Here is a 27550-nt window from a genome sequence, read left to right as displayed (position 1 = left end):
GAAAACTTCCCTAACTTGGTGAAGGAAACAGACATACAAGTCCAAGAAGCACAGAGTCCCAAACAAGATGAACCCAAATAGGTCTACACTAAGACAAATCATCATCAAAATGTCAAAGGTTAAATACAAAGAGAGAATCTTAAAAGCAGCAAGAGAAAAGCAGTTAGTTACCTACATAGGCGCTCCCATAAGACAGTCAGCTGATTTCTCAAAAGAAACTTTGCAGGCCAGAAAGGAGTGGCAAGAGATATTCAAGGTGATGAAAGGCAATGACCTACAACCAAGATTACTCTATTGTGCAAAGGTATCATTTACAATCCATGGACATATCAAGAGTTTCCTAGACAAGAAAAAGCTAAAGAAGTTCATCACCACCAAACTAGTATTATAAGAAATGTTGCCCTGGCCGGTTTGGCTCAGCGGTTGGAGCGTTGGCCTGCGGTCCAGAGAGATCCGGGTTCGGTTCCCGCTAGGGGCATGTAACTCGGTTGCAGTTTGTCCCCGGCCCTGGTTGGGTTGTGCGGGTGGCAGCCACTCGATGTGTCCTTTTCACATTGATGTTTCTCTCTCTCTCTTCCTCTCTCTCCCTCCTGCTCTATCTGAACAAAAAATGGAAAAATGTCCTCGGGTGAGGATAAAAAAGAAATGTTGAAGGATCTTCTTGAAGGAGAAGAAGAACAAAAATATGAACAATAAAATGGCAATTAATACATACCTATCAATTGAATCTACAAACAAAATGAGCAAGCAGGCCCTGGCCAGTATGGCTCAGCGGTTAGAGCGTCGGCCTGCGGTCTGGAGAGACCCGGGTTTGGTTCCCGCTAAGGGCACGTACTTCGGTTGCAGTTTGTCCCCGACCCTGGGTGGTCATGCGGGTGGCAGCCACTCGATGTGTCCCTTCACGTCGATGTTTCTGTCTGTCTCTCCCTTCCTCTCTCTCCCTCCCACTCTATCTGCACAAAAAATGGAAAAATATCCTCGGGTGAGGATAAAAAAAAAAAAAAAAGAGCAAGCAGAACAGAAACAGACTCAAATACTTTTTGTTGCTTGCCAGATGGGCAGGAGCTGGGGGGGTATGGGTGAAAAAGATGAAGGAATTAAGTAGTACAAATTGGTTGTTAGATTGATGCACCTCAAAGGGAAGGGAGGAGGGAAGGCAGGATGAGAAAAACCAAAGAACTTTTATGCATATATGCATAACCAATGGACACTGGCAATAGTGTAGGGAAGGCAGGAAGGGGGCAGAATTGGGAAAGAGGGGTTCAATTGGGGAAAAAAGGAAGGACATTTATAATACAGTCAACAATAAAGATAAATAAATAAATAAATAAATAAATAAATAAATAAATAAATAAATAAAATAAAATAAAATAAAATAAAAGGTGCCCTTTTCCCACCCATCCCACCAGTGTGACTCAGTGGACTGAGCATCGCCCATGGACTGAGAGGTCCTGGTTCGATGCCTGAGTTTCATGCTTGATCCCCAGTAGGGGGGAATGCAGGAGGCAGCTGATCAATGTTCCTCTTCTCCCTTCCTTTCTCTCTAGAAAGTCAATAAAAATTTTAAAAAATAAAAAGAAATGGGGAGCGGACATTGGGAGAGTTCCAAAATGACTTTTATGATTTCTGTAACACCATGATACAAATGACTATATTTTCAGAGTTTTTATTGCAGTAGTAAGCATTTTGTGAAAGATCATTTTAAAAGTTACTCTGAATTAAACACTGATACTTCAAAAAAAAATTAATACACTAGACTTGTTGCAGCCTTTTGAAATTAACAATCTCACCATATCACATATATAATAGAGCATAATTTTTCTATAATCATATACCTTTTGCTGCTTTTGAGTGAGACTGCTTTTCTGCTTAGATTGTGAGGATTGCCAGAAAGAAAAACCTGTTCTGTTCTTTTAACTGTAGCATAACCTAATAGCTCTAGATGCAGCATTTCTGTGATAAAAAATGAGTGTCTACCTGGAAATCTGGAGGACTAGCTATATTTCCTCAGATTCCAATGTGTAGTTTTCACTCTTGCCTGTAAGGAGCTTTCTGGCATGTGATTATTTACTTCAAAGTAAAGTTTCAAGCATGTATATTATTTTACATCATGTGCAGAATACATTAAAATACAATACACTGCACATACTACTTTTGCACTATTTGAAAAATTTTGTACTAAATAGAAATTATATTCTTTGAGTGTTAGCTTTAAATAGATGGTATTATCACATTATTGGTTTTTAACAAAATTTTTTTCTCAATTATTTTATTACAATGTTATTCGGAGCAAATCCTATACCAAAATCTTGTATAGTGTTTATATGGAAGATTAAATTTTGCTCTTGTGTAGTAAGACTACTCAGTTCTTGACTTTATAGTTGAAATTTGGCATTACAGTATCAAGTTCACAGTGTATTCAGAAATCCAAGTTAGTGACATACATTTGATTTGGATGTGAACTTTGCTTTCCTTTGTTTTAAAACTCCATTTCACAATAAACATTTTACAGTAAAGAAATAAGAACTTACATAGGTTTTTGGTAACAGGTAGTCTTACATCCTTAGACATGAATCGTTGTTGCCAGGAACATTGCAACAATGTGCCAGGGGTCCTACTTTGAAAAGCACTCACAGCATTACAAGCTGAAGTCATGTTCTCAAACACCACTATAGCACTTTGCCGTCCACAGAGATTGACTGACTTAATTGGCCCAAACACTGACAGCCTCTGGATTACTGACTGAAGATCTTCAGTGGGTTGCGTGTTCTTTTTCAGCCATCTAGCAAGGGAGCAAATGGAAGCAGTAGTATTACCAGAAAATAAATAAAAACCTTAGTTTTCCTTTTTTCCCATAATTTAATAAAAAGGCATGAAGGAAAAATTGGGTTACTTCATTGGAAAGCAGTGTTCTGTATCAGTAATTATTTCCTTATTTATTATACAGGGTGGAGAAAAAGTAAGTTTATAGTTGTTCATATGGAAAATAATGCAATAACTAATTAATAATACAAGAATAAACTTTCACATACTCACAACTGTAAACCTACTTTTGCCCCACCCTGAATAGTCTTCTTTCTTATTAACTTGTTATTTTATAAAAGCCATACTTACAAGCTGCTTTAACTGTCCTTGAAACTCTCTTTTGATTACTGCCATTTGTATCAACTGGAAAGGATGAAGGTATAATTTCGGTGGCTGCAAAACTAGCATAAAATACTTTGCTTTTCTAAATATCCACCTGCCTTTAACCTTCAAGCACCAGCATCTAGGTAGCCAACCCAATAAACCTGTAACTTTCTAGTTCTTAATATTTTTATTTCAGTAATACTAATCCAAAATTATCACTCTTATAAAACATATATGAATACTAATAACTTAATGTTTATTGAGCACCTACTGTCTGGTACTAGTACTTAATGCCCATAATCACATTTTATTCCCTAAAAACAATGCCAAAAATTAAAAATGAGGTAGAGCCCGGCCGGTGTAGCTCAGTGGTTGAACGCCAACCCATGCACCAAGAGGTCGCCGGTTTGATTCCCACTCAGGGCACATGACCAGGTTGTGGGCCAGATCCCCAGTGAGGGGCATGTCGGAGGTGGCCAATCAATGTTTTCTCTCATCGATATTTCTCTCTCTCCAAAATCAATAAAGAAAAAAATGAGGTAGGTACTGTTGCTACTACCATTTTACAAGTAGGGATCCAGAGGCATAGAGATTTAAGTAGCTTTTCAAGGATCAAACTCCCATTAAGTGTTGCAGATTTCCATGTGTCGCCATGAGCCAATGCCCACCTATCCCACTAATTTCAACTAAAACCTCTTAACAAAAATATGAAAAAATTACTTGAGGATACTGACAGTGAAAGCACATGGATTGTGTTGGGGCAACAGTATGGAGAAACATCTGCACAGGGAAGCATCAGACTGTGGAAAATTAGGTAACAATTGCTGAGATCTCTCTGCTGAGCATGTGACTTATGCTTCAAAGGCAGACCCCCATTGTGGAGCAGTGCAGTAGTGGCCATGATGTGGCCGGTTAAATGACATTTGAGGTAAAGAACAACATCTTTCTAACTAAGTATCCCTTAGGGGCTAAAGTGAGTGAGAAGAGAATCTCAGAGCAGACAGAAAAAGACCTTTCCCTAGTTCTGTGCAGGAACCCACACAAATGTCAGGTTTATGAGTGGGACAGACTCAAGCAAACATATTATAGTCTTTGAAAATTAAACTGGCATTTAAGCACCGCCCACACAAGATCAAGAGAGAGTGTGTAGTCTGACCCTAAACAAGTATGTTTGGTTTTTTTTATCCTCACCCGAGGACATTTTTGCATCCATTCTCAGACAGAGCAGGAGAAGAAAGGGAGAGAAACATCAATTCGAGAGAGACATATCGAGTGGTTGCCACCCACATGACCCCAACCGGGACAGGGGACAAACTGCAACCAAGGTACGTGCCCTTAGCAGGAACCAAATCCGGGACTCTCTGGTCCGTGGGCTGACACTCCAACCACTGAGCCAAACCTGCCAGGGTACCTAACCCAGTTTTTAACAACATCAATATTCTCCAAATAATTTAAACAGGAGCCAAGAGCCATGCAACATAATATTTACAATGTCCATGACACAATCCAAACTTATTTGACATAAAAAGACCATTATAATGTGAACACTTTCAGATGACAAAAGACAATACTTGTCAATCCTGAGATGACCTAAATGTTGGAATTGTCACATGAAGCCTTTAAAACAATTCTTATAACTGTGCTCCATAATAAAGAACCACACACTTGAGGAAAGTGATGTAAGATCATGGTAGAGTGAGAAGACTCCTTTGTATCTTCCCTTAAATTTACAAGTAAACATCTATAATCCAACAAAGGCTCATTTGCCCGACACACAAACACATCTGAGAAATCCACACATTAGTACATCTGCAGGTGGAGGAAGCAGGATGGGAGGCAAAATGGGGATAGCGTCTGTAGAGGCAGTTGGCCAGCTGGTGCAGTAGCAATGGAGGAGTCGGGGTGCGGCCCTCACACTGCAGCTCACACTATGGCTCAGCAGAGGACAGAAACAACATCAATGCCCAAGAAGCCACACTCCCTCCACCACTGAAGAAGCACTGAACAACACAAAGGTGCTGGAAACCTTTAGTAACAAGTAGGCAGTGCTGCAGGCTCATGAGTCTGGCTCTCCCTGCCCTCCACATCCTTCCACCATGGAGGTAGTGCCCTGAGACCAAGGTGACCTGGACCCAGTGGGGAAACCCACAACTCCATCACCCATTAGTCAATTTCCTCACAACCTTGGCAGCGCAAGTAACAAAGGTAAGAGAAAACAAAAACATGCACTATATCATCACCTACTGGAAAACAAAAGAAAAACCTATAATTATCAACTTGCTGAGTAGTTAAAATCAAAACAGTAACCAAATGAAAGCCCAGTACTTCAAATGTGCCAACAGAAGAACAATACATCAAGTAACATGGTAACACAGAAAGAAAATGACAAGTCTCCAGAAACCAAATTCAAAATCATGAAAGACGGTGATTTAAATGACAGAGAATTCAAGATGGCAGTTTGAGGAAACTCAATGAGATACAAAATAAACTCAGAAAGGTGATTCAATGAAATCAGGAAGAAAATTAATGACCAAAGGAATACTTTACCAAAGAGATTGCAACTATAAAAAGAACCAAATAAGTTCTGGAGCTGAGATGAAGAGTACATTAAAAGCAATGTAAACCAAGAAGCTCAGATGGAAGAGAGAATTAATGAGCCTGAAAACAGAAATCTAAGACTGACTCAAGTAGAAGAGAAAGAACTAAGATTTTTTTTTAATGAACAAATTACAAGAACTATCTGACTGTGTTAAAAAGAACAACATCAGGATAATGGGTGTCCCAGAGAAGAAGAGAGAGGAAAAGGAACAGAGAGCATATTGGAAGAAATAATTGATGAGAACTTCCCAAACCTGGGAAAGAGGTGATCATTCAAGTGCAACAAGCTAACAGACCACCTAATTATCTCAATGCAAAAATACCTTCTCAATGTAAAAACACATTATATTAAAACAATTAAAAGTTAATGATAAGGAAGGAATTCTCAAGGAAACCACGGCAGGAAAGACAGTATCCTACAGCCCGGCTGGTATGGCTCAGTGTTTGAGCATTGACCCATGCACCAAGAGGTTGGTGGTTCGATTCCTGGTGAGGGCACATGTTCAAGTTGTGGGCCAAATCCCCAGTGTGGGACATGCAGGAGGTGGCCAAATGATGTTCTCTCTCATCAATGTTTTTCTCTCTCTCCAGACAGTATCCTACAAAGGAAACACCATCAGATTTCTCAGTAGAATTCCTACAGGACAGGAGAGGGTAGAATGATATATTCAAAATATTGAAAGAGTGAAAGAAACCACCACCAATAATAATATATGCAGCAAATTACCCTTTGGATATGGAGAAATAAAGGCTTTTCCAGAGAAAGAAAAGATGAGGGAACTTATCACCACAATACCTGTATTACAAGAAATGTTGAAAGGAGTTCTTCTACCTGAACCAGAAAGAAAAAAAGTATACAAATTTTTGAGTAAGTTGACAGACAGTCAGTCAGAAGCAGGAAAAATGCAACTCTATTTCAGAATAGGGTAATAAACACTTAATTATGACATAAAGGTTAAAGAGAAAAAACATCAACAGTAACTACAGCTACCACAATTTGGTAACAAATGTACAACATAGAGATAATTTGTGACAACAAAACATAAAAGAGAAGGAAAAGAACTAAATGTGTATAGACAAATAAAGATAAGATGTTATCAAAAGAAAAAAAAACTGTTTTATCTATGAGACATTTTATATAAATTACATGCCAACCATGAAACAAAAATCCAGAGCTGAGACACAAAACATAAAAAAGAAGAAATGGAGAAAAACAGCACAAAAAACCAACAAACTAAAATATCAGACAGAAACATGGTGGAAAGAAACAATGGACATACAGAGCAACCAGAAAACAAAAGATAAAATGGCTATAGTAAATCCTCATATATTAATAATCACCCTAAGTGTAAATGGACTAAACTCACCAATAAAGGCACAGTGTAGTTGGATGGATTAAAAAAACAAGCCCCAGCCGGGTTTGCTCAGTAGTTAGAGCATCAGCCCACAGACCAAGGAGTCACAGGTTTGATTCCTGTGGAGAGCATGTACCTCAGCTGTGGTTCGATCCCCAGTCCTGGTTGAGGTCATGTGGGAGGCAACCAATCAATGTGTCTCTCTCCCATCAATGATCCTCTCTCTCTCTCTCCCCCTTCTTTCCTCCCTCCCACTCTATCTGAAAATAAATAGAAAAATATACTTGGGTGAGGATTAAAAAACAAACAAAACAAAACCCAACCATATACTGTCTTCAGGAGACATCTCAGCTCCAAGGGCAAACATAGAGTCAAAATGAAGGGGTGGGAGATGATACTTCAAGCAAATGATATCTGCAGAAAAGTGGGTATAACCATACTTATATCAGACTAAATCAATTTCAAGACCAAAAAAAGGAACAAGAGCCAAAGATGAGCAGTTTTTAATGATAAAAAAGAAAATACATCAAGAAAACACAAGAGTTATTAATAACGTATGCACCCACTCAAAATATATACAGCAATAATCAAAAGACATAAAGGGGAAAATTAACAGTAATACAATATAGTAGAAATTTTATTGCCCCACTAACACCAACAAATAGATCATCTAGAGTCTAGATTCTAGACAGATGTCAGCAAGGAAACATCATCCTTAAATGACACATTAGAACACATAGATTTAATAGACATTCATAGATCTTTCCACCCCAAAATGTCAGAACACACATTTTTCTCAAGTACACATGGAACATTCTCAAAGAGAGAACATATGTTGGGATGCAAAACAAGTCTCACTAAATTCTGGAAAGTTGAAATCATTATCAAGAATTTTCTTTTACCACAATAGCATGAAACTAGAAATCATCTACAAGAAGAAAGCTGGAAAAAACAGTTAAGTGGAAAGTAAACAACATCTTACTGAACAACTATTGGGTCAAGGAAGAAATCAAAAGATACATAGAGAACCCTGGCCAGGTGGCTCAGTTGGTTGGAGTGCTGTCCCTTACACAAGAAGGTTGCAGGTTTGATTATCGGTCAGGGCACATACCTAGGTTGCAGGTCCGATCCTTGGTCGGAAAGTGTATGGGAGGCAACAGATCACTGTTTCTCTCACATTGGTGTTTCTCTCTCTCTCTCCCTTCCTCTTTCTCTAAAATCAATAAAAGCATATCCTCATGTGAAAATTTTAAAAAATACATAGAGACAAATGAACATGAAAATATGACATACCCAAATTTTGGGAATGCAGCATAAGTGATACTAAGAAGAAAGTTTATAGTAATATAGGCCTGCCTCAAAAAAAGAAAAGAAAAATCACAAATAGCAATCTAAAAATTACACCTTAAGGAACTAGAAAAGGAAGAGCAAATGAAGTCCAAAGTCAGTAAAAGAAAGGAAATAATAAAAATCAGAGAGGAAATAAATGAATAGAAAATTAAAAGACAGTAGAGAAAATAATAAAATAAAGAGCTGGTTCTTTCAAAAGATAAACAAAATGAACAAATCTCTAGCTAGATTCACCAAGAAAAAAAAAGAGAGGAGATTCAAATAAATAAAGTCAGAAATGAAAGAGGGGGAGTTACAGTGGATATCACAGAAGTACAAAGGAGTTCACAGGAAAACTATGAAAGGCTATATGCAACCAAATAGAAAAACCTAGAATAAATGGACCAATTCTTAGAAGCATACAAACCTTTCTATACTGAATCAAGAAGAATTAGAAAACATGAATAGACTATTAATAAGGAAAATGAAGCAGTAATCATAAACCTCCCAAAAAGCAAAAGTCCAGGACCAAATGATTACACTGGTGAATTCTTTCAAACAGTCAACAATTTAACACCTGTCCTTCTCAAATTCATCCAAAAAATTGAAGAGAAAAGAATGCTTTCTAATTCACTTTATGAGACCAACATTATCCTGACCAAAGCCAGACAAAGACATCATAAAACATTAATTATAGGCTAATATCTCTGATGAATATAGTGTGAAACTCTTCACAAAATACTAGCAAATCAATACACCAATACATTAAAAGGATTATACATCATGATCAAGTGAAATTCAACTGCAAATCAATCAACAACATTAACAAAATAAAAAATAAAAATGATATGACCATGTCAATAGATACAGCATTTGAAAAAAAATGAAATATGCATTGATGATTAAAAAAAAAACTCTTAGTAAAATGGATATAAAAGGAAAGTACCTCAATAAGGTTATATATGACAAACCCCGAGCTACATCATACTTGATGATGAGAAACTGAAATATTTTTCCTAAGATAAAGAACATAACAAGGATGCTCATTTTTGCCACAGATACTCAACATAGTAATTAAAGTTTTAGCCAGAGCAATTAGACAAGAAAAAGAAATAAAAGGCATTCAAATTGAAAAGAAAGAAGTAAAACTGTCACTATTTATGAATCACCTGATTTTATATATAGAAAACTAAAGACTACACCAAAAACTATTAGAAATAAAAATACAGTAAAGTTGCAGAATACAAAATCAATATACAAAAATCTGTTTCATTTCTATATACTAATAATACAACATCAGAGAGAGAAATGAAGAAAATAATCCAATTTACAATCACAATAAAAAGTATAAAGTACCTAGGAATAAGCTTAACAGAAGAGGTGAAGGACCTGTATGCTGAAAACTAAAAGACTCTGTTGAATGAAATTGAAGACACAAAGAAATTGAAAGATATTTCATGTTCCTGGTTTAAAAGAATAACATTGTTAAAATGTACATATTACCTAAAACAATAAACAGGCCCTGGCCAGTTTGGCTCAGCGGTTAGAGCGTCAGCCTGCAGTCCAGAGAGACCTGGGTTTAGTTCCCGCTAAGGGCATGTACCTCGGCTGCAGTTTGTCCCCAGCCCTGGTTGGTCATGCAGGTGGCAGCCACTCGATGTGTCCCTTTTACGTTGGTATTTCTCTTTCTCTCTCTTTCTTCCTCTCTCTTCCTCCCACTCTATCTGAACAAAAAATGGAAAAAAATGTCCTCGGGTGAGGATAAAAAAACAAACAAACAATAAACAGATTGAATGCAATTCCAATCAAAACCCCAATGGCATATTTCACAATTAATCCTCAATTTTGTATAGAACCACAAAAGAGCCCAACTTGCCAAAGCAATCCTAAAGGGGAAAAAACACCAAACTCCCTGATTTCAAAATATACTAGCTATAGTAATCAAACTAGTATGGTTTCAGCAGAAAAACAGATACACAAATCAATGGAATAGAATTGAGAGCCCAGAAACAAACCCACACATATATGGGCAACTAATATATGACAAAGAAGGCAAGAATATACAATAGAGGAAGGAAAGTCTATTCAGTAAATAGTGTTGGGAAAACTGGGCAGCCATATGCAAAAGAATGAAACTACACCACTATCTTACACCATACACAAAAATTAACTCAAAATGGATTAAATACATGAATGTAAGTTCTGAAACAACAAAATACACAGGGGGAAAAAACATAGACACAAAGCTTCTGGACACTGATCTCAAAAGTGTTTTTGTGAATTTGATTCCAAAGGCAAGGGAAACAAAAGCAAAAATAAACAAATGAGACATCAAACTAAAAATCTTCGGAACGGCTAAAATAACCACCAACAAAACAAAAAGGCAACCGACTAAATGGGAGAAGATATTTGCAAATGATATTTTGATAAGAAGTTAATATCCAAACTATATAAAGAACTTATACAGCTCAAAAAGAAAAAAAGAAACCAAACTGCATTCTTAAACTCATCTTCCAGTTTATTAGTTCTTGCTTTGCATATTTTGACATGTTCTGTTAATTTTTACAATTATGATAGTAGTATTTTACATTTCTAGAATATATATTTATTTTCAAGCCTGTTTATTCTTTTTCTTAAACTTATCTTTATTATTAAATGTATTACAGGTGTCCCTCTTTTTCCCTCCCTTGACATCCTCCTCCCCAATCCCACCCCTCTCCTTCTTTCCCCACACTACTGTCTGTGTCAACTGGTTATGCATATATGTGCATAAGTTCTTCGGTTTCTCTCTTCCCGCCCCACCTTCCTCCTTCCCTTTAAGGTTCATCAGTCTAACAACCAATTTGTACTACTTAATTCCTTCATCTTTTTCACCCAACTTCCCTCCCATCTGGCAAGCAACAAAAAGTTCTCTGTATCTATGAGTCTGTTTCTGTTCTGCTTGCTCATTTTGTTTGTAGACTCAATTGATAGGTATGTATTTATTGCCATTTTATTGTTCATATTTTTTTATCTCCTTCTTCAAGAAGACTTGTTAACATTTCATATAATATTAGTTTGGTCATGATGAACTCCTTTAGCTTTTTCTTGTCTGGGAAGCTCTTTATATGGCTATCGATTCTAAATGATAGCTTTGCAGATAGAGTAATCTTGGGTGTAGGTCCTTGCTTTTCATCATTTAAAATATCTCTTGCCACTCCCTACTGGCCTACAAAGTTTCTTTTGAGAAATTGGCTGACAGCCTTATGGGAGCTATGTTGCAGGTAACTAACTGCTTTTCTCTTGCTGCTTTTACAATTCTCTCTTTATCTTTAACCTTTGGCATTTTGATGATGATGTGTCTTGGTGTGGACCTCTTTGGGTTCATCTTGTTTGACTCTCTTGAAGACTCTCTGAGCTTCCTGGACTTGTATGTCTGTTTCCTTCACTAAGCTAGGGAAGTTTTTTGTCATTATTTTTTCAAATAGATTTTCAATTTCTTGCCCTCTCTCTTCTTGTTTATTCTAGTTTTATAATGTCTTCTAACATTATATGTTCAGTCAATTTATTTTTATCTTTTTGAACATTTTTTAACATACTTATTTTGAAGACCTTTAGAAACTGCTCTTTTTCCTTAGTCTGTCATCTGGACGTTCTCTCACTTACTGTGTTTGCTGACTCTCTTATGGAGACAGATTTCCTGATATGCTTCATATCTTTTTACTATCAGCTTATTTCAATAGCAGTCTTCCATGGTAGTTTCTCACTAGTGTCCTGGATGGTGGAAGTGACCTCATCCAGCAGTTTAACATCTGCTTCTAACAGTGCCCTCCAGATTCACCAATTTTGGATCACTCAAAAATTGTTTTATAATAAAATATTTATATCATAAAAAGTGGGCAGAGCCCTGGCCGGTTTGGCTCAGCAGTTAGAGCATCGACCTGTGGTCCAGAGAGACCCGGGTTCAGTTCCCGCTAAGGGCACGTACCTTGGTTGCAGTTTGTCCCCGGCCCTGGTTGGGTTGTGTGGATGGCAGCCACTCAATGTGTCCCTTCCACGTCAATGTTGCTCTTTTTCTCTCTCTCTCTCTCTCTTCCTCTCTCTCCCTCCTACTCTATTTGAACAAAAAATGGAAAAATGTCTTCGGGTGAGGATAAAAAAAAAAAAAAGTGGGCAGAGAATCTAAATAGACATTTTTCCAAGGAAATGGCCAACAGGCACATGACAAGATGTCCAACATAACTAGTTATTAAGAAAATACAAATTAAAACTACAATAAGATAACACTGCATACCTGTTAAAATGGCTATTATCAAAAAGACAAGAAATAAAAAGTGTTGGAGAAGATGTGAAGAAAAGAAAATTCTTGTACATTGTTAGTGAGAATGTAAACAGTGCAGCCACTATGGAAAAGAGTATAGAGGTTCCCTTTAAAATCAAGAATGGAACTACAACCCTGGCCAGGTGGCTCAGTTGGATGGAGCATCATCCTGTACACCAAAAATGTGGTAGGTTTGATCCCCAGTCAGAGTGCATACAGGAAGGCAACTGATTGATGTTTCTCTCTCACATTAATGTCTCTCTCTCTCTCTTTCTCAAATCAATAAAAATATATCCTCGGGTAAGATTTAAAAGAATAAAATGGAACTACCATATTATCCAGAATTCCTCCAGGTATTTACCTGAAATTATGGAAACACTAATTCATAAAGATATATGTACCCCTGTGTTCATTGCAGCATTAATTATAATAGTGAAAAAATGGAAATAACCTAAGTGTTCATAAAACGATAAATGAATAAAGATGTGGTAATATACAGGGGTTGGCAAAAGAAGGTCTACGGTGGTAAGTACAGGAAACACAGAGTTTATTCTTGCATTATTATTTATTAATTATTTTATTATTTTCATACAAACAACTGTAAGCTTATTTTTGCCCACCTCTTTATAATGGAATAATACTAAGCCATAAAAAAGATAAAATATTGCCATTTGTGACAACATGGCTAAGCCTTGAGGGTATTACACCAATTGAAATAAGTCAAACTGAAAAACGAAAGTGGTATTTCACTCATATATGAATACATAAAAAAAAAAAAAATCAAACACATAGATACTGACAACAGAATGGTGATTACCAGAGGGAAATAGGGGGGGTGGGAGTGTGAACTGGGTAAAGGGGGTAACAGAAGGAAATTCGACTTTTTGTAGTGAGCACAGTTATTAAATTATAATGTTCACCTGAAATTTACATTATTAATGTTATCTCAACAAAGTTAATTTTAAAAGAAAAGACTCTTGAAATGATTAATACTATATGAATTCTCAGCAGAGAAATGCAAACTACAAAAATAAAAAAAAAAAGAAAAACAATCAGTACTGGAAATCTGAAATTTAAAAATTATCTGGATGGACACACTAGCAGATTTGACAACAGAGGAAGGAGTCAATGAACCTAGAAGATAAATCAATAGAAATTAAACAATATGAAGAACAGAGAGAAGAAAATATTGGGAAAACATAAATAAACAGACTGACATTAGCAAGATGGAAAACAAGGATGCTTTAGGTCCTAATTTCCCCCATAGAAACATGAAATAAAAAATTACAGAATCCAGCTGGTGTGGCTCAGTGGTTGAGCATCGACCCATGCACCAAGAGGTCGCTGGTTCGATTTCTGGTCAGGACACATGCCCAGGTTATGAGCCCAATCCCCAGTGAGGATCATGCAGAAGGCATCCAGTTGATGTTCTCTCTCTCTCTCTCTCTCTCTCTCTCTCCTTCTTCTTCTTTCTCTAAAAAAATTCAATAAAGAAAAATTTCCGGTCAAGATGGCAGTGTAGGTAGATGCGGTATCGTGTCCTCCTATAACCATATCAAAGTTACAACTAAACTACAGAACAACCATCATTCAGAACCGCCTGACATTGAGCTGAATGGCAGTCCTACAACTATGGAATTAAAGCAGCAGCCACACTGAGACTAGTAGGAGGGGTAGAGGCACCATGGGCTGGTCCCACACCCACGTGTGGCGGATAGAAATCAGGAGGACACCTCGGCTGGGAAGGTCCTCCCTGAGGACTGAGGGGTCCCTGTCCCACACCAGGCACCCAGCTCAGGGTTCCAGTGCCAGGAAGAGAGTCCCCATAACTTCTGGCTATAAAACCAGCGGGAATTGAGGCTGAGGCGGCTGGAGCCCCAGGCAGCTCCTCTTATATGCCCGCGTGTGGACTTACTTGGACTGGCACCCTCCAGGCTACAGCTGGGGGAGGCAGCTTGAGGGGCACCAGAAACAGATGGGGAAGACCTGAGTTGTTTGGCATTGGAGCGAGGGCTGGAGAGGCAGCTTTCTCCTGCACTAAACATCATAAAACTAGTAATAACAAGATCTCAACATAACCCCTCAAATTGTGGTGGTGAGGAAGAGGACCTCTTGTAGAGTCTTACGATGTTTTGGAAACAATTTTCTGGACAGCAGTGTATCTATATTCATATAGTGTGATGGACCTACATTTTTCCATATTATGTTGTTCTTATGACTGAACTGCACTATTATTTAAAATATAGAGGGAAAATATGAGTTTTTAGCAATAAATTTTTAGTTATTTCTTTTCTTTCTTCTGGTAATGGCCCCGGGTAACAATGGTACAGGCTAATACAGGCAAAACTTCCCTGCAGATGAAGACGCAGGTGGCCTGGGAGGGATAAACTGCATTTCAAGGTCAGATGAAATTTCTACTAGAAGAAAGGCTTTGGACACGGTGATAGTGAGGCATTGGTATCCATTATTGAATTCATAACCTGATGGATGAAAGTGAGAAATCGGGTCATCTTTTCAGGATGCACCTTTAAGGCAATCACTATGCGTTTGCAAGTGGCATTTTGGAAATGAAGTAGTTTTTAGTGAAGAATTCAGGGCCTCAAAAGCTAATATTTGCTCAGTGACTGAATTCCGCCTTAAGCACAGTTCCTTCAGGCACAGACTTGAGACTCAAGAAACATTTCTTCCACATGAATGCCACCCCCACCCCCACCCCCCTGCTGCATAGTGCACTTCTGTAGACTGGCTTCCAGAAAATGACTGCAGACAAAAACCTCAGAAACAAAGGGCAGAGGGACAGCAACAGCAGCTGTTTTATATGGTAGGAACACCGCCAATTGCTAAAGATGTATCAACATCAGTGTATACACTGGGAGGCTAAGGTAACAAAAGCTAAGTCATTTCTTCAACCTCACTGCATTTTCAGTTCATGCTGAGGACAGTGAGATAAAGGACGAAATTCATGTTGAAGAAATGACAGGGGAGAGCCTAGGCAGTGTTCTACTTTGCCTTTCTAGAGATGATATAGAAAACAAGTGAGCCAAGGTGGGGATGCTGTTAGCTCACTGAGAAGTGAGGGTCACAGTGATAGGAGTGAGCCAAGGTGGGGCTGCTTTAGCTGACCCAGAAGTCAGAGAGAAAGGGGACCTTGGAAACAGAATCAGGGGGTGAGCCCAGGTTGAGCTCTGCTGCCCATTGCTCTCCTGGTCGCAAGTCTCATGGGGACCCTTAGAAATAAAAGTTCATGCCCAGGAAGGGGCATGGGCATGCTCTAGAGCTAGCTCGCATTGAATCTTTGTCCTGAGAAGTTTTTTTATCTCTGCAGGTGAGAATCTTAAGGGAGGGTTTCAGTAGAATATGCATCAGCTTTCCAGATGCATTTTTAATACGCTGATGAATCAAAATGAACACATAGGGGAGTTTTGGATTATTCTTTGGTCTGTTTTACTGTCTTACTTTTATCTTAAGTTTGTCTGGCTTTAATGGGGTTTTTGTTATTTGTTCCCCAACTTCATCAGTCCTTGGGTTTAGCTGGCACAAATGGCATTAGTAGGGTCATTGTTCTCTGTTTTCCCCAGTCCAGGGTGATTTAAATTATGTGTTCCCTAGTTAGGAAGGAGGGGTGTAAACCGTTTGTTCTCAATTGTCCTTGGTTGGGGTGATAAAGTGTTGCGATTCACCAGCTGGCTATAAAAAAAGTTCAAATTGTTTGGCCTTGTTTAATTTTTCTTGTCTCAATTTCCTCATTCCACTTGCCCAGGTATTTTCTTATCATCTCTCTATCCTGCCTCAAAATAATCTTAAATTAAATAATCAGGATCATCACTCAACTTCTACTTGTAAATGTGGACAAAAATGCAATGCCTTGCATTGTCCAAGAAGAAAACAACATGTTTCTAATTTTTTTATAACATGTCTTTGCCTTCTTTGAATATGAATTTTTAAATCAAATCGTCAAGTTATGTCACTGAGGATACTGAAAAAGGAAGTAGATAAGGAGATTATTTTATAAGGGCAATGATCCCCATGGGAGCTTCCAATACAAACAAATTCATGAGCTAGAATTCTCTCTGTGTTACCTTCAAAGCAGAGAGGACTCTGTCTTTATAGCAAATTATATATTTCTCCTGTAAGGCAACATTTTTTGAAAACTTACTATGTCAAAATATAGGAACCATTCATTATGTACTGTGCAGCAATACATTCAGCAATGCTAAAGAAAAAAAATATAGAAAACACCATCTGTCTGGCATAATCATGGAAGGAAGTGTACCAACAAAGATAATTTGCCAAGGAACCAAACTTTAATTTTGATTGCTAGAATCCAACCATTCCACATCCCAAATGTTACCACCCGGTTCAAGGCCCACCATCCTTCTCCTGCTTCTACCCTTGTTCCCCTAGAGACCAGGGAGGATTCAAGTCAGATTGTGTCACTTTCTTTTTAAGACCTGACAATAGCCTCCCATTTCTGTCAGTGTAAAATGTGGCAGACTAGAGATAAAGCCAAGGTCTACATTCATACTATTGTATCCTAGGCCCCAGTCGTGCTTCCTGACTCATATAGCATAAAAGCCCCAAAGTTCAGCGGTTGGATCCTTTTCCAAGAATCCCACTCCCGAGCTCTGCTATATCTCCTCAATAACCAAGAACACAATGATCCATAGGGGGGCCACACACCTGTCCCTATCTCCATGAGTTTTCGTTCAATAAGGGCTCTTCCAGATGCTTGGGGTGTTTGAAAATGGGGTTCATGCAGTTTTATACAGAGCAATGTTTGTTTTTATCCTCACCATATATCTCAAAGACCACATTAGGCCATTTTTTAGGTAAGGTGTAAAAAGAGCGCCCTGGCCGGTTTGGCTCAGCGGTTAGAGCGTCGGCCTGCGGTCCGGAGAGACCCGGGTTCGGTTCCCGCTAAGGGCGCGTACCTCGGTTGCAGTTTGTCCCCGGCCCTGGTCGGTTGTGCGGGTGGCAGCCACTCGATGTGTCCCTTTCACATCGATGCTTCTCTCTCTCTCTCTGTTCCTCTCTCTCCCTCCCACTCTACCTGAGCAAAAAATGGAAAAATGTCCTCGGGTGAGGATTAAAAAAAAAAAAAGAGCTTATTATTACCCTGTATATCTCTAAATATGTCTGCATATGACAAAAATTAGACACCTACCTGACAACTATAGTTGACATTGGAGGATCCTTTGTGTTTTTGTTCAAGTGACATTTTTTCCACCAGTGATTTGCATTGTTGATGGCTTTTCTTTTCCACAGGAGCATATTGCTTGGCTTTGGGGTCAGATTAATCTCTTTGGGAAACTGATGTCTTGCTAAGATCCTTTCTAAGCCAGAGAGTTCAGAATTCTCACCTAGCAATAGATAAGTATTACTGCAATTCAGTGTTTCTCTCAATTTTTTTCATAATAAGAGTAACATGACATTAATTTCAGAAAGAATATTTATGCCACTTAATAATTGCTATTTAGCTCTTCCACTGCATCATTGCAAAAATACTACTGAGTAACATTCTACACCTTAGCCTGGTCCTAGACATCTAATAAATACACAGTGAATGAATGAATGAACAGATTTTCTTGTACCACCACAAATATTGAAGGTTGTTTGTACAACTTGTGCATAATTGTCAAACTAATGTCAGGCCACTACACAATTGTTTTTATTTTCAGAGACATTAATGACATTCTGCATTTGTACAACATCCTCTGCTTCACATTGACCTCATTTGGGTCCCTAACCAAATTGCCCATTTTCAATAAGACAAAGAGCTTTGACAGAATGTAATTCAGTATACTGCTTCCTTCAGCGAAACAGTCTTGCAACAAAAAAAGAAAAGGAAGGAAAGGAGGGAAGAAAAGTGGGAGGGAGTGAAGAAGGGAGGACAGAAAAGAGTCAGTTGAATTGCATAGTGTGTTTAGTGACATAGTTGACTTATATTGGAGTATAAGCTTCTTATCTCTTGGTTCTAATTCTTTTATAACATGTCTTTGCCTTCTTTGTGTGTTTAGTGACATAGTTGACTTATACTGGAGTGTAAGCTTCTTATCTCTTTGTTAACTGCTAAGGATTTGAGAACCAAAGCCAGTTTGCAGGCTATACTATGAGTATCTCAGCAATTCAATTAGGTGTATTAGAAAATAAAAGAGCTGTCATAAACCTAATGCAGGAACAGAAGCTGAGCCTTGGAGAGATTCACGGTAACCTTGCACAGGAATTAGATCAGAACTTGTCAAGCCCTCATTATTTTTCAGGCTGAACCACTGATAATAATCCCTCCCAGACAGGGCAATTGGCAGAGACCCCAAAGAACCAAGAACTGGTTCAAAGGACACAACTTGGCAATCTGACTAAATGATACATTGACTTGATGGATAGCTTGATCCTTAGAGGCCCAAAACTCACTCCAAGTGAGTCAAGAACAGGATGGAATCTGAGACTCCTGCCCAATGGTCAAGGCCTGGCCCAGAGAGCTCCCATATACTGCTCTTAGCAGTTTATTAGCTCAGTGATCACACACTGGAGCACCCAGAAGCTCTCACAAGCACATTCAAACAATAGAAACGACTTATGGTTTGCTTTGATTGTCATAATTTTATAGCTAAATTTAATATTCAGCTAAATTAATTAACCAAATTCAAGTATTTGGTGACGTACAGTTAAAATAAAATTTTTGCCTCAAATTAATTTTTTTGGTTGTCTTCTTGTATAGACATATTTTAATATTGTATATTACCTCAAATTATGTTTCTAAGCATCTAGGGATAAATTAGAGAGAGAGAATAACATTTACAAATTCTCATATTCTCCAGTATGAATAATTATATTTAGTACTGCACACAAACCAAAATTAGATAAAAACTCAGAACTCTGAATATTTAATTGGATCTTACAACTTACTTTATTTGAAATTATAAACAGGTTTTCTGGTTTTGAAAGAAAGTATAATAAGCATAGGAACACCTCAAAAAAATTTTATGTAAAATAATATTGACTGTCAATTTATATGTAAAATTTTGGAGATATTAAACTAAAAGGTATTAAGATGTTTTTATTTTTCATTTTTATTTTATTTATTTATTTATTTATTTATTATTTATTTATTTATTTATTTTTATCCTCACCCGAGGACATTTTTTCATTTTTTGTTCAGATAAGAGTGGGAAGGAAAGAGAGGAAGAGAGAGAGAAAAAAAAACATCAGTGTGAAAGGGACACATCGAGTGGCTGCCTCCCACATGACCCAACCAGGGCCAGGGACAAACCACAACTAAGGTACGTGCCCTTAGCGGGAACCAAACCCAGGTCTCTCTGGGCCGCAGGCCGACACTCTAACTGCTGAGCCAAACTGGCCAGGGCTAAGTTTTTATTTTAATGCATGGAATACAATACATGGTGGATGGATGGATAGATGGATGGATGGATGGTTGGATGGATAGACAGAATAGTAATCATGATACAAATCAGCAGAGTTAAGGTATATAAACCAGTACACAAGCCCTTGCAAGCGTGTGTGCATGGATGCCTGTGTGTGTGCATGTGTATTTACCAAAGACAGTAAAAAAAAAAAACAAAAAAAAACTTCAGGCTTTAAGCTGATCTGTTACTTTAGTACCTCCTACTTGTCTTCCATGTGCAAGCAGAAGTCATTGATTTGGTGAACTGCCAGCACACACTGCTTCTAAAGTTGCCCCATTGGTTTCCTCTCCAAGCCCATTCACTCTATGGGACCACTCTTCCTGACTGCCCTGCCTCTCCCTGCAGGTCCCCACTGTCCAGTTAAGCAACCTCCCAAAGTATTTTGAGAGGCAGGGAATTAACCAAGAGAATTCCCTTCTTAAACATAAAAAACAGCACACAAAAGCTTTAAAATTCCTCCCATTTCCTACCTTTTGGTTTGGTACCAGTCAGTCATTTAAGAAACTGGTATGGAAATGTACCAAACATCATAAAGCCAGTAATAACAAGATCTCAACATAACCTCTCACATTGTGGTGGTGAGGAAGAGGACCTCTTGTAGAGTCTTATGATGTTTTGGAGACAATTTTCTGGACAGCAGTGTATCTAAATTCATATAGTGTGATGGACCTACATTTTTCCATATTATGTTGTTCTTATGACTTAACTGCACTATTATTTAAAATATAGAGGGAAAATATGAGTTTTTAGCAATAAATCTTTAGTTATTTCTTTTCTTTCTTCTTGTAATGGCCCCGGGTAACAATGGTACAGGCTAATACAGGCAAAACTTCCCTGCAGATGAAGACGCAGGTGGCCTGGGAGGGATAAACTGCATTTCAAGGTCAGATGAAATTTCTACTAGAAGAAAGGCTTTGGACACGGTGATAGTGAGGCATTGGTATCCATTATTGAATTCATAACCTGATGGATGAAAGTGAGAAATCGGGTCATCTTTTCAGGATGCACCTTTAAGGCAATCACTATGCGTTTGCAAGTGGCATTTTGGAAATGAAGTAGTTTTTAGTGAAGAATTCAGGGCCTTGCCCTGGCCAGTTTGGCTCAGCGGTTAGAGCGCCCGCCTGCGGTCCAGAGAGACCCGGGTTCGGTTCCCGCTAAGGGCATGTACCTTGGTTGCAGTTTGTCCCTGGCCCTGGTTGGTCGTGCAGGTGGCAGCCACTCGATGTGTCCCTTTCACATCGATGTTTCCCTCTCTCTCTCTCCCTCCCACTCTGTCTGTACAAAAAATGGAAAAGTGTCCTCGGGTGAGGATAAAAAAAAAAAAAAAAAGAATTCAGGGCCTCAAAAGCTAATATTTGCTCAGTGACTGAATTCCGCCTTAAGCACAGTTCCTTCAGGCACAGACTTGAGACTCAAGAAACATTTCTTCCACATGAATGCCACCCCCCTCTGCTGCATAGTGCACTTCTGTAGACTGGCTTCCAGAAAATGACTGCAGACAAAAACCTCAGAAACAAAGGGCAGAGGGACAGCAACAGCAGCTGTTTTACATGGTAGGAACACCGCCAATTGCTAAAGATGTATCAACATCAGTGTATACACTGGGAGGCTAAGGTAACAAAAGCTAAGTCATTTCTTCAACCTCACTGCATTTTCAATTTTAAAATTACATTTTATTGCAAAAAGACATGTAGAGATTTCCAATGAAGTAAATAAAATCAAACAGTTTAAAGACATATACATAGTCAAAGGGAAAGTCCTTCTTCCTCCAATCTCTATGCTTTCTCCAGAGGAAGCCACCAGCCTGAATTTGGTGTGTCCGTTTTCAGAACTCTTTTCTTTACATACATATTTGTATGTACAAAGATATGGTCTTCTATTGGCATGAATGGAATCCTTGTTTCTTACCATGCAGCTTATTAAAACTCTACAGTGTGTTTTGTAGATTTTTTTAATGTTTTTATTTAACTATTATTTATTTTTTTTTTTTTTTATCCTCACCCGAGGACATTTTTCCATTTTTTGTTCAGGTAGAGTGGGAGGGAGAGAGAGGAACAGAGAGAGAGAGAGAAACATCGACGTGAAAGGAACACATCGAGTGGCTGCCACCCACACGACCGACCAGGGCCGGGGACAAACTGCAACCGAGGTACGTGCCCTTAGCGGGAACCGAACCCGGGTCTCTCCAGACCGCAGGCCGACGCTCTAACCGCTGAGCCAAACCGGCCAGGGCGAGGCTATATTTCTTTTATGGATTTGAGAAACATCAGTGTGAAAGGGAAACATTGATTGGTTGCCTCCTGCACCCACCACAACCGGGGATTCAACCCAAAACCTAGGCATATCCCCTGACCAGCCGATATTTTGATGTTAACTTTCTTTTTCGTAGATTCCACTGTATGGATGTATCTGTGTATTTATTCACCCTGTATTGTGTGACATTGAGCTGTTTACAGTTTTCATCATTATAAACAATGCTTTAACACACACCCTGGTCAGGTGTCTTTGTGCACAGGTGTGAGTATTTCTCTAGGATACTAACTAGAAGTGGAATTGCTAAGTTGAAGGACATGCTTATGTAAAGGGATGTTAAAATATGAATTTTTCTAGCTCGGCCAGTGTGGCTCAGTGGTTAAGCACTGTCCCAAACACTAGCAGGTCAGTTTTAATTCTCGGTCAGGGCACACGACCAGGTTGTGGGTTCAATCCCCAGTGGGGGGCATGCAGGAGGTGACCAATCAATGTTTTGCTCTCATGTTGATGATTCTCTCTCCCTCTCACCCTTCCTCTCACTCTAAAAAAATCAATAAAAATATTTTTTTAATATGAATTTTTCTGTCATCTCTATTTTGTCCTAAAACCATATTGTCTAAGAAAAATCCAATACCGCCCTGGCTGGTTTGGCTCAGCAGTTAGAGCGTCGGCCCGAGGACCAGAGAGTCCCAGGTTCGGTTTCCGCTAAGGGCACGTACATTGGTTGCAGTTTGTCCTGGGCCCCAGTTGGAGTCGTGTGGGTGGGCAGCCAGTCGATGTGTCTCTCTCACGTAGATGTTTCTCTCTCTTCCTCCCTCTCTCCCTCAAGCTCTATCTAAATATAAATGCAAAAATGTCCTCGGGTAAGGATTAAAAAAAAAGAAGAAGAAAGAAAAGTCCAATACCCACCTATGTACAATATACCTATCTATATAAGAAAAGGCTAAACCTTCTTTTTTAAATAACATTTTTTTCTTTATTGATTTTAGAGAGAGAGGAAGGGAAAGGGAGAGAGAGAGAGAGAGAGAGAGAAACATTGATGAGAGAGAACATCGATTGGCCACCTTCTGCATGTCCCCCACTAGGGATTTGGCCCACAACCTGAGCATGTGCCCTGACTGGGAATTGAACTGGCAACCTCTTGGTGCATGGGTCGGCACCCAAGCACTGAGCCACACCGGCTAGGCGGCTAACCTTCTTTAAGGCATGTGAAGATTTCTATAGGCAGTTGCTGTAGTGCCATATACTGTACCATCTCCCCTCCCCCTGGCAAATGAAGCTACTGGGCTGTGTCCCCTAACACCTAATTTATTAGTTTCTAGCGCTGCCATAACATAGTACCACCAACGAGGTGGCTTAAAACAACAAATTTATTGTCTCCCAGTTCTAGACGCTAGAAGTCCAAAGCCAAGCTGGTGCCGTCAGTCCTATGTTCCCTCTGAAACCTCTAGAAAAGAATTTGCCCTTGCCTCCCCCTAGTTTCTAGTGTTTGCTGTCCCACTAGTTTTCTTAATGTTCCTCAACTTCTGCTGCCACATGGCCATCTTCCCCCTGTGTGTCTCTGTCTTCTTATAAGGACCATTCATATTGGATAAAGAACCCACCCTAATTCCAGTATGGCCTCATCTTAAATTAATTACATCTGCACCTCTATAAGACCATATCTCCAAATTAGTTCTCATTCTATAGAGCAGGGCTTTAGGACTTCAACATATCTTTGGAAACACAACTCAACTTCTAACACCTGGAAAAGTCTCTTGGCAAATGGCCAGGACCACAGCTGCCTGTGGCCATGGAGAAAAGAGCTCAGTGTTGGAAGCCAGTGTATTTTCACCAACTGGGTAAAGACATGGAGGACAGAAATGCAAATTTTCTATGAACTATATGTGAACCACCCCCCACCCCACCCCCATGCCTGGAAAGTAATTAGCATCTCAAGAGGACTTTTGTCCAAAGTGTGAGGCAATCTCGGTTGAAATAGAATGGAGGTGGGAAGAAATAAACCAAAGAATGTATATGCATAACCAATGGACACAGACAATAGTGTGGGAAAAGGCGGGAGGGGGCTGGGAGTGGAGAGGAGGGGGCCGATGGGGGGAAAATGAGGAACATCTGTAATACACTCAACAATAAAGATTAAAGAAAAGAAAAGAAAAGAAATAGAATGGAAATGTACCATACCAATGATGGGAGGGGTGGAGATGAAAGAGGGGATATGTGAGCAGAAGGCTGTCAATTGGAAATCACCAAAGAACCCACACAGATACCAGGAAAGAAAAGCTCAGATTTTGAAAGCCCAGAGAGCACAAAAGACAATTTGATATTTCACCAGTCAACAAAAAGCTTTTCAGTTTCTCCCATCCTCACCCTTGACAACCTACCAGAAGCCAGTGAGGGAGGAGACAGATGCCTACACAGCCAGGACTACTCCCAGTTTCTGAATCTAAGTCAGGCTGGAGTAGTGGGGAGCGGAGAGTTTTTAAACTGGATAAGGGTAAAGAGTTTGGATAGGAGTGAACTTTTTATTATTTGAATATGACCAGGAAAGCTATGAGGACTGCTAGAAATTTCATCCAAAGGTGATGAGTGAAGATCAACACAGTGGGGCAAAGAGGGAAGTTTTGATAAAGAAGAAAATTATTTTCTGCCTCCTCTTTACCAAGTTCAGCTCATTCAATAATCCAATACCATACATTTTAATTTCGAGACTTGCAAATTATTTTTGAAAAAGACTGAATCAATTAACATGCTATCAATTGTGAGGGTATTTATTTCCCCACATGTTTATCACTATCAATTTTTTTAAAAAATTTTTTTTCTTTATTGATTTTAGAGAGAGATAGAAACATTGATGAGAGAGAACACTGGCTGCCTCCTGCATGCCCCCCATTGGGGATTGGGCCCACAACCTGAGCATGTGCCCTGACCGGGAATAGAACCAGAGACCTCTTAGTACATGAGTCGATGCTCAACCACTGTAATCTTTAGGGTAATCTGGATAATGGGATTGATTCACAATACTGTGGATTTGGGGTTTAGGAATCATTATACAAATGGCCAAATTTGCCATAATGCTTTAAAATCATTACCCCGATACCTACTTTCTTACCTAGGATTTGTGTCTTAATCACTGTGACAAGTGCTATTTAGTTTTCTAGGTTCATGGGCACATGTGGCTACCATCTACATTTGTCCTTCAATTAATCATGCTCCACCCAAATCCGAAAATCAGTCCAGTCATCTGTCCTGAAGGAATTTCAGGAGTGGTTTGCCTTTCCAAACTGCAACAAGGGAAAGTTGCTTCTTTCTGCAGTATAACAATCCTGGTAATAGGAGGAAGGACTAGTAGGAAATAGAGCAAAGGAATAAACTTCAATGCTTGAAGTCATTAATCATCAAGTCAAATCTAAAGCTAAAATTGTAAATTTAGTGGTGTGTTCCACTTAACCCCCTTTCCATCTTTCCACAGGTATGCTTTTCTCAAAGAACAGGGACAGACCTATCTTGGTGCTTTTTTAAAACACTGCCATTGATTTTTAGGGAGAGAGAAAGATAAATATTGATGAGAGAGTGGAATACCCCCACTCCCACCAGGGACTGAGCCCAAAACCCAGGAAGGCACCCGACTGGTAATCGACCAGCAACCTCTCAGTGCACAATGACGCTCAACCAACGGAGCTACACAGGCCAGGGCCCCATCCTGATTACTAAAAAGAATGTGAAGCAGTGATGGTGCATCAGTACATGGGTAATTTCTACAGTAAGGTCTGAGAACACGGGTCCCTATAGCATAATCAGTATGGAAGGGGTTATGGGTCTCAAGGACTGAGCACACCTACAAAGTAAAGAATAAGGTCTTACTCATGGCTAAAAGAAGCTGGTACCAAGACACTAAAAACTTACTAAAAAGAGTTTACACTTACCTTCTACCCTCATACATTTTTCTTTGTCCTGTTCACTCTTATAGGAATAAAGCATCTCCAACAGACAATTTGGAAGCAGCATGTGAAGGTTAAACAGAGTCTCAAAGGTGTGATGCAGAACTTCAGGATGGTCATAGTTTTTAGGTGTCTTACTTTTGTCAAGAAGTGAAAGTTTCAGTACATTTTGATTGTTTTTGGCTGTTCCCATGATGACCCACTGAGTTACAGAGAAGAACAAATAAAGAATTTGAAGAGTGAAGCCCCATGCAATTGTTCTGTTTCCAAGCTTTTCTCCATCTCCAAGAAGATATCATGGAGTTTATTTTCTTGTCTCCAACTGCTTAGCATTCTGAGAGTCACAATGGCCCAGATCATAGCCTGGAACTCTGAGTGTTCATCCTGCATCTTCAAACCCAAGGAAATCAGCCTGTCAAAAATACCTTGACAAGTCTTACAGAGATTTTAGACAGAAACTCCAGTTTTCTGTCTAAACAGAGTACTTTTCTAAACGGAAGAGGGAGACGGATGCCTACACATCCAGTGTTATCTTCCCATCTGGCACTTAGTAGAGGCTGTGCATCCTGTATATGCATAAATAAGTCTCCATAGCCCTGAGGGAGAGTGGTTATGTCAGCACAGTTCTCAAGCAGAACTGAGAAAACAGCTTCATCATCCAAAACTGAGGAAATGTCCAGATTAACACAGGTAAACTACCAAACTACTTCTTATTCTCTTAACCAAATTAACACTGGAAACAAAGTAAACAAACAAAAATGCTCAACTCTACTTTTACTGGTGGAAGCCATTCTTGATTGTGGACCAAAAGAGAGAACAGTAAAAGTACTAAATAATTTTAAATCACCACACTTGATAGCAGCCCCAAGCAATATAGTGGCTGCCGAGAACTCACAGATTTGGGGGGAAAAATGCAAATAAATTTTGCTATAGCTACCCCTTAATCTCAGCACACTCCATTAATAGAGCCAGGTTCACTCTGTGAGCTGGCTGGGTAATCAAACTGCAGAATGATGAGAAGCAGGGAAAGTCACGGAGCCAAGCATGCTATGGCAAAAGCTGGTAATGTTGGCCGGCTTTTCACCAAACTGAAAAACCTTTGGTCAAGACTATAAAAACATCATGATAATTTCATATCATTAATGCCCAGAGCAGAAGATACACAGCTTTACTTCTTTTTTTAAAAATTTGTTTAAATGTATTTTTATTGTTGAAACTATTACA

The 27550-nt window shown here is 39.0% G+C and overlaps 1 protein-coding gene across 1 annotated transcript; it reads right to left on the bottom strand.

The window, feature by feature from the left end:
* Positions 1 to 307: 307 nt before the first annotated feature.
* CUNH6orf201 (chromosome unknown C6orf201 homolog) lies at positions 308 to 26519 on the bottom strand. The gene is made up of 4 exons (XM_036255577.1): positions 26327 to 26519; positions 17876 to 18071; positions 2560 to 2782; positions 308 to 340 (listed from the first exon to the last, which is right to left on the bottom strand). Exons 1-4 carry the CDS (start codon positions 26517 to 26519, stop codon positions 308 to 310), a joined length of 645 nt encoding a protein of 214 aa, XP_036111470.1.
* Positions 26520 to 27550: the final 1031 nt, after the last annotated feature.

The sequence above is a fragment of the Molossus molossus genome, unplaced genomic scaffold, assembly GCF_014108415.1.
Source record: "Molossus molossus isolate mMolMol1 unplaced genomic scaffold, mMolMol1.p scaffold_m16_p_12, whole genome shotgun sequence".
Taxonomy (NCBI): Eukaryota; Metazoa; Chordata; class Mammalia; order Chiroptera; family Molossidae; genus Molossus; species Molossus molossus.
Note: the sequence above shows the minus strand (reverse complement) of the source record. Positions and strands in the feature narration are given on the sequence as shown.

Bases quoted from the DNA above. Each gene is read 5' to 3' on its own strand.
- CUNH6orf201 (XM_036255577.1), bottom strand. From the start codon at position 26,519: ATGGGAACAGCCAAAAACAATCAAAATGTACTGAAACTTTCACTTCTT. The intron at 18,072-26,326 runs GTATGAGGGTAG...ATCTATTGCTAG, and splicing joins TGAACAGGACAAAGAAAAAT to GTGAGAATTCTGAACTCTCT. The intron at 2,783-17,875 runs GTAGGTGTCTAA...CTCCCTTGCTAG, and splicing joins ATGTCAACTATAGTTGTCAG to ATGGCTGAAAAAGAACACGC.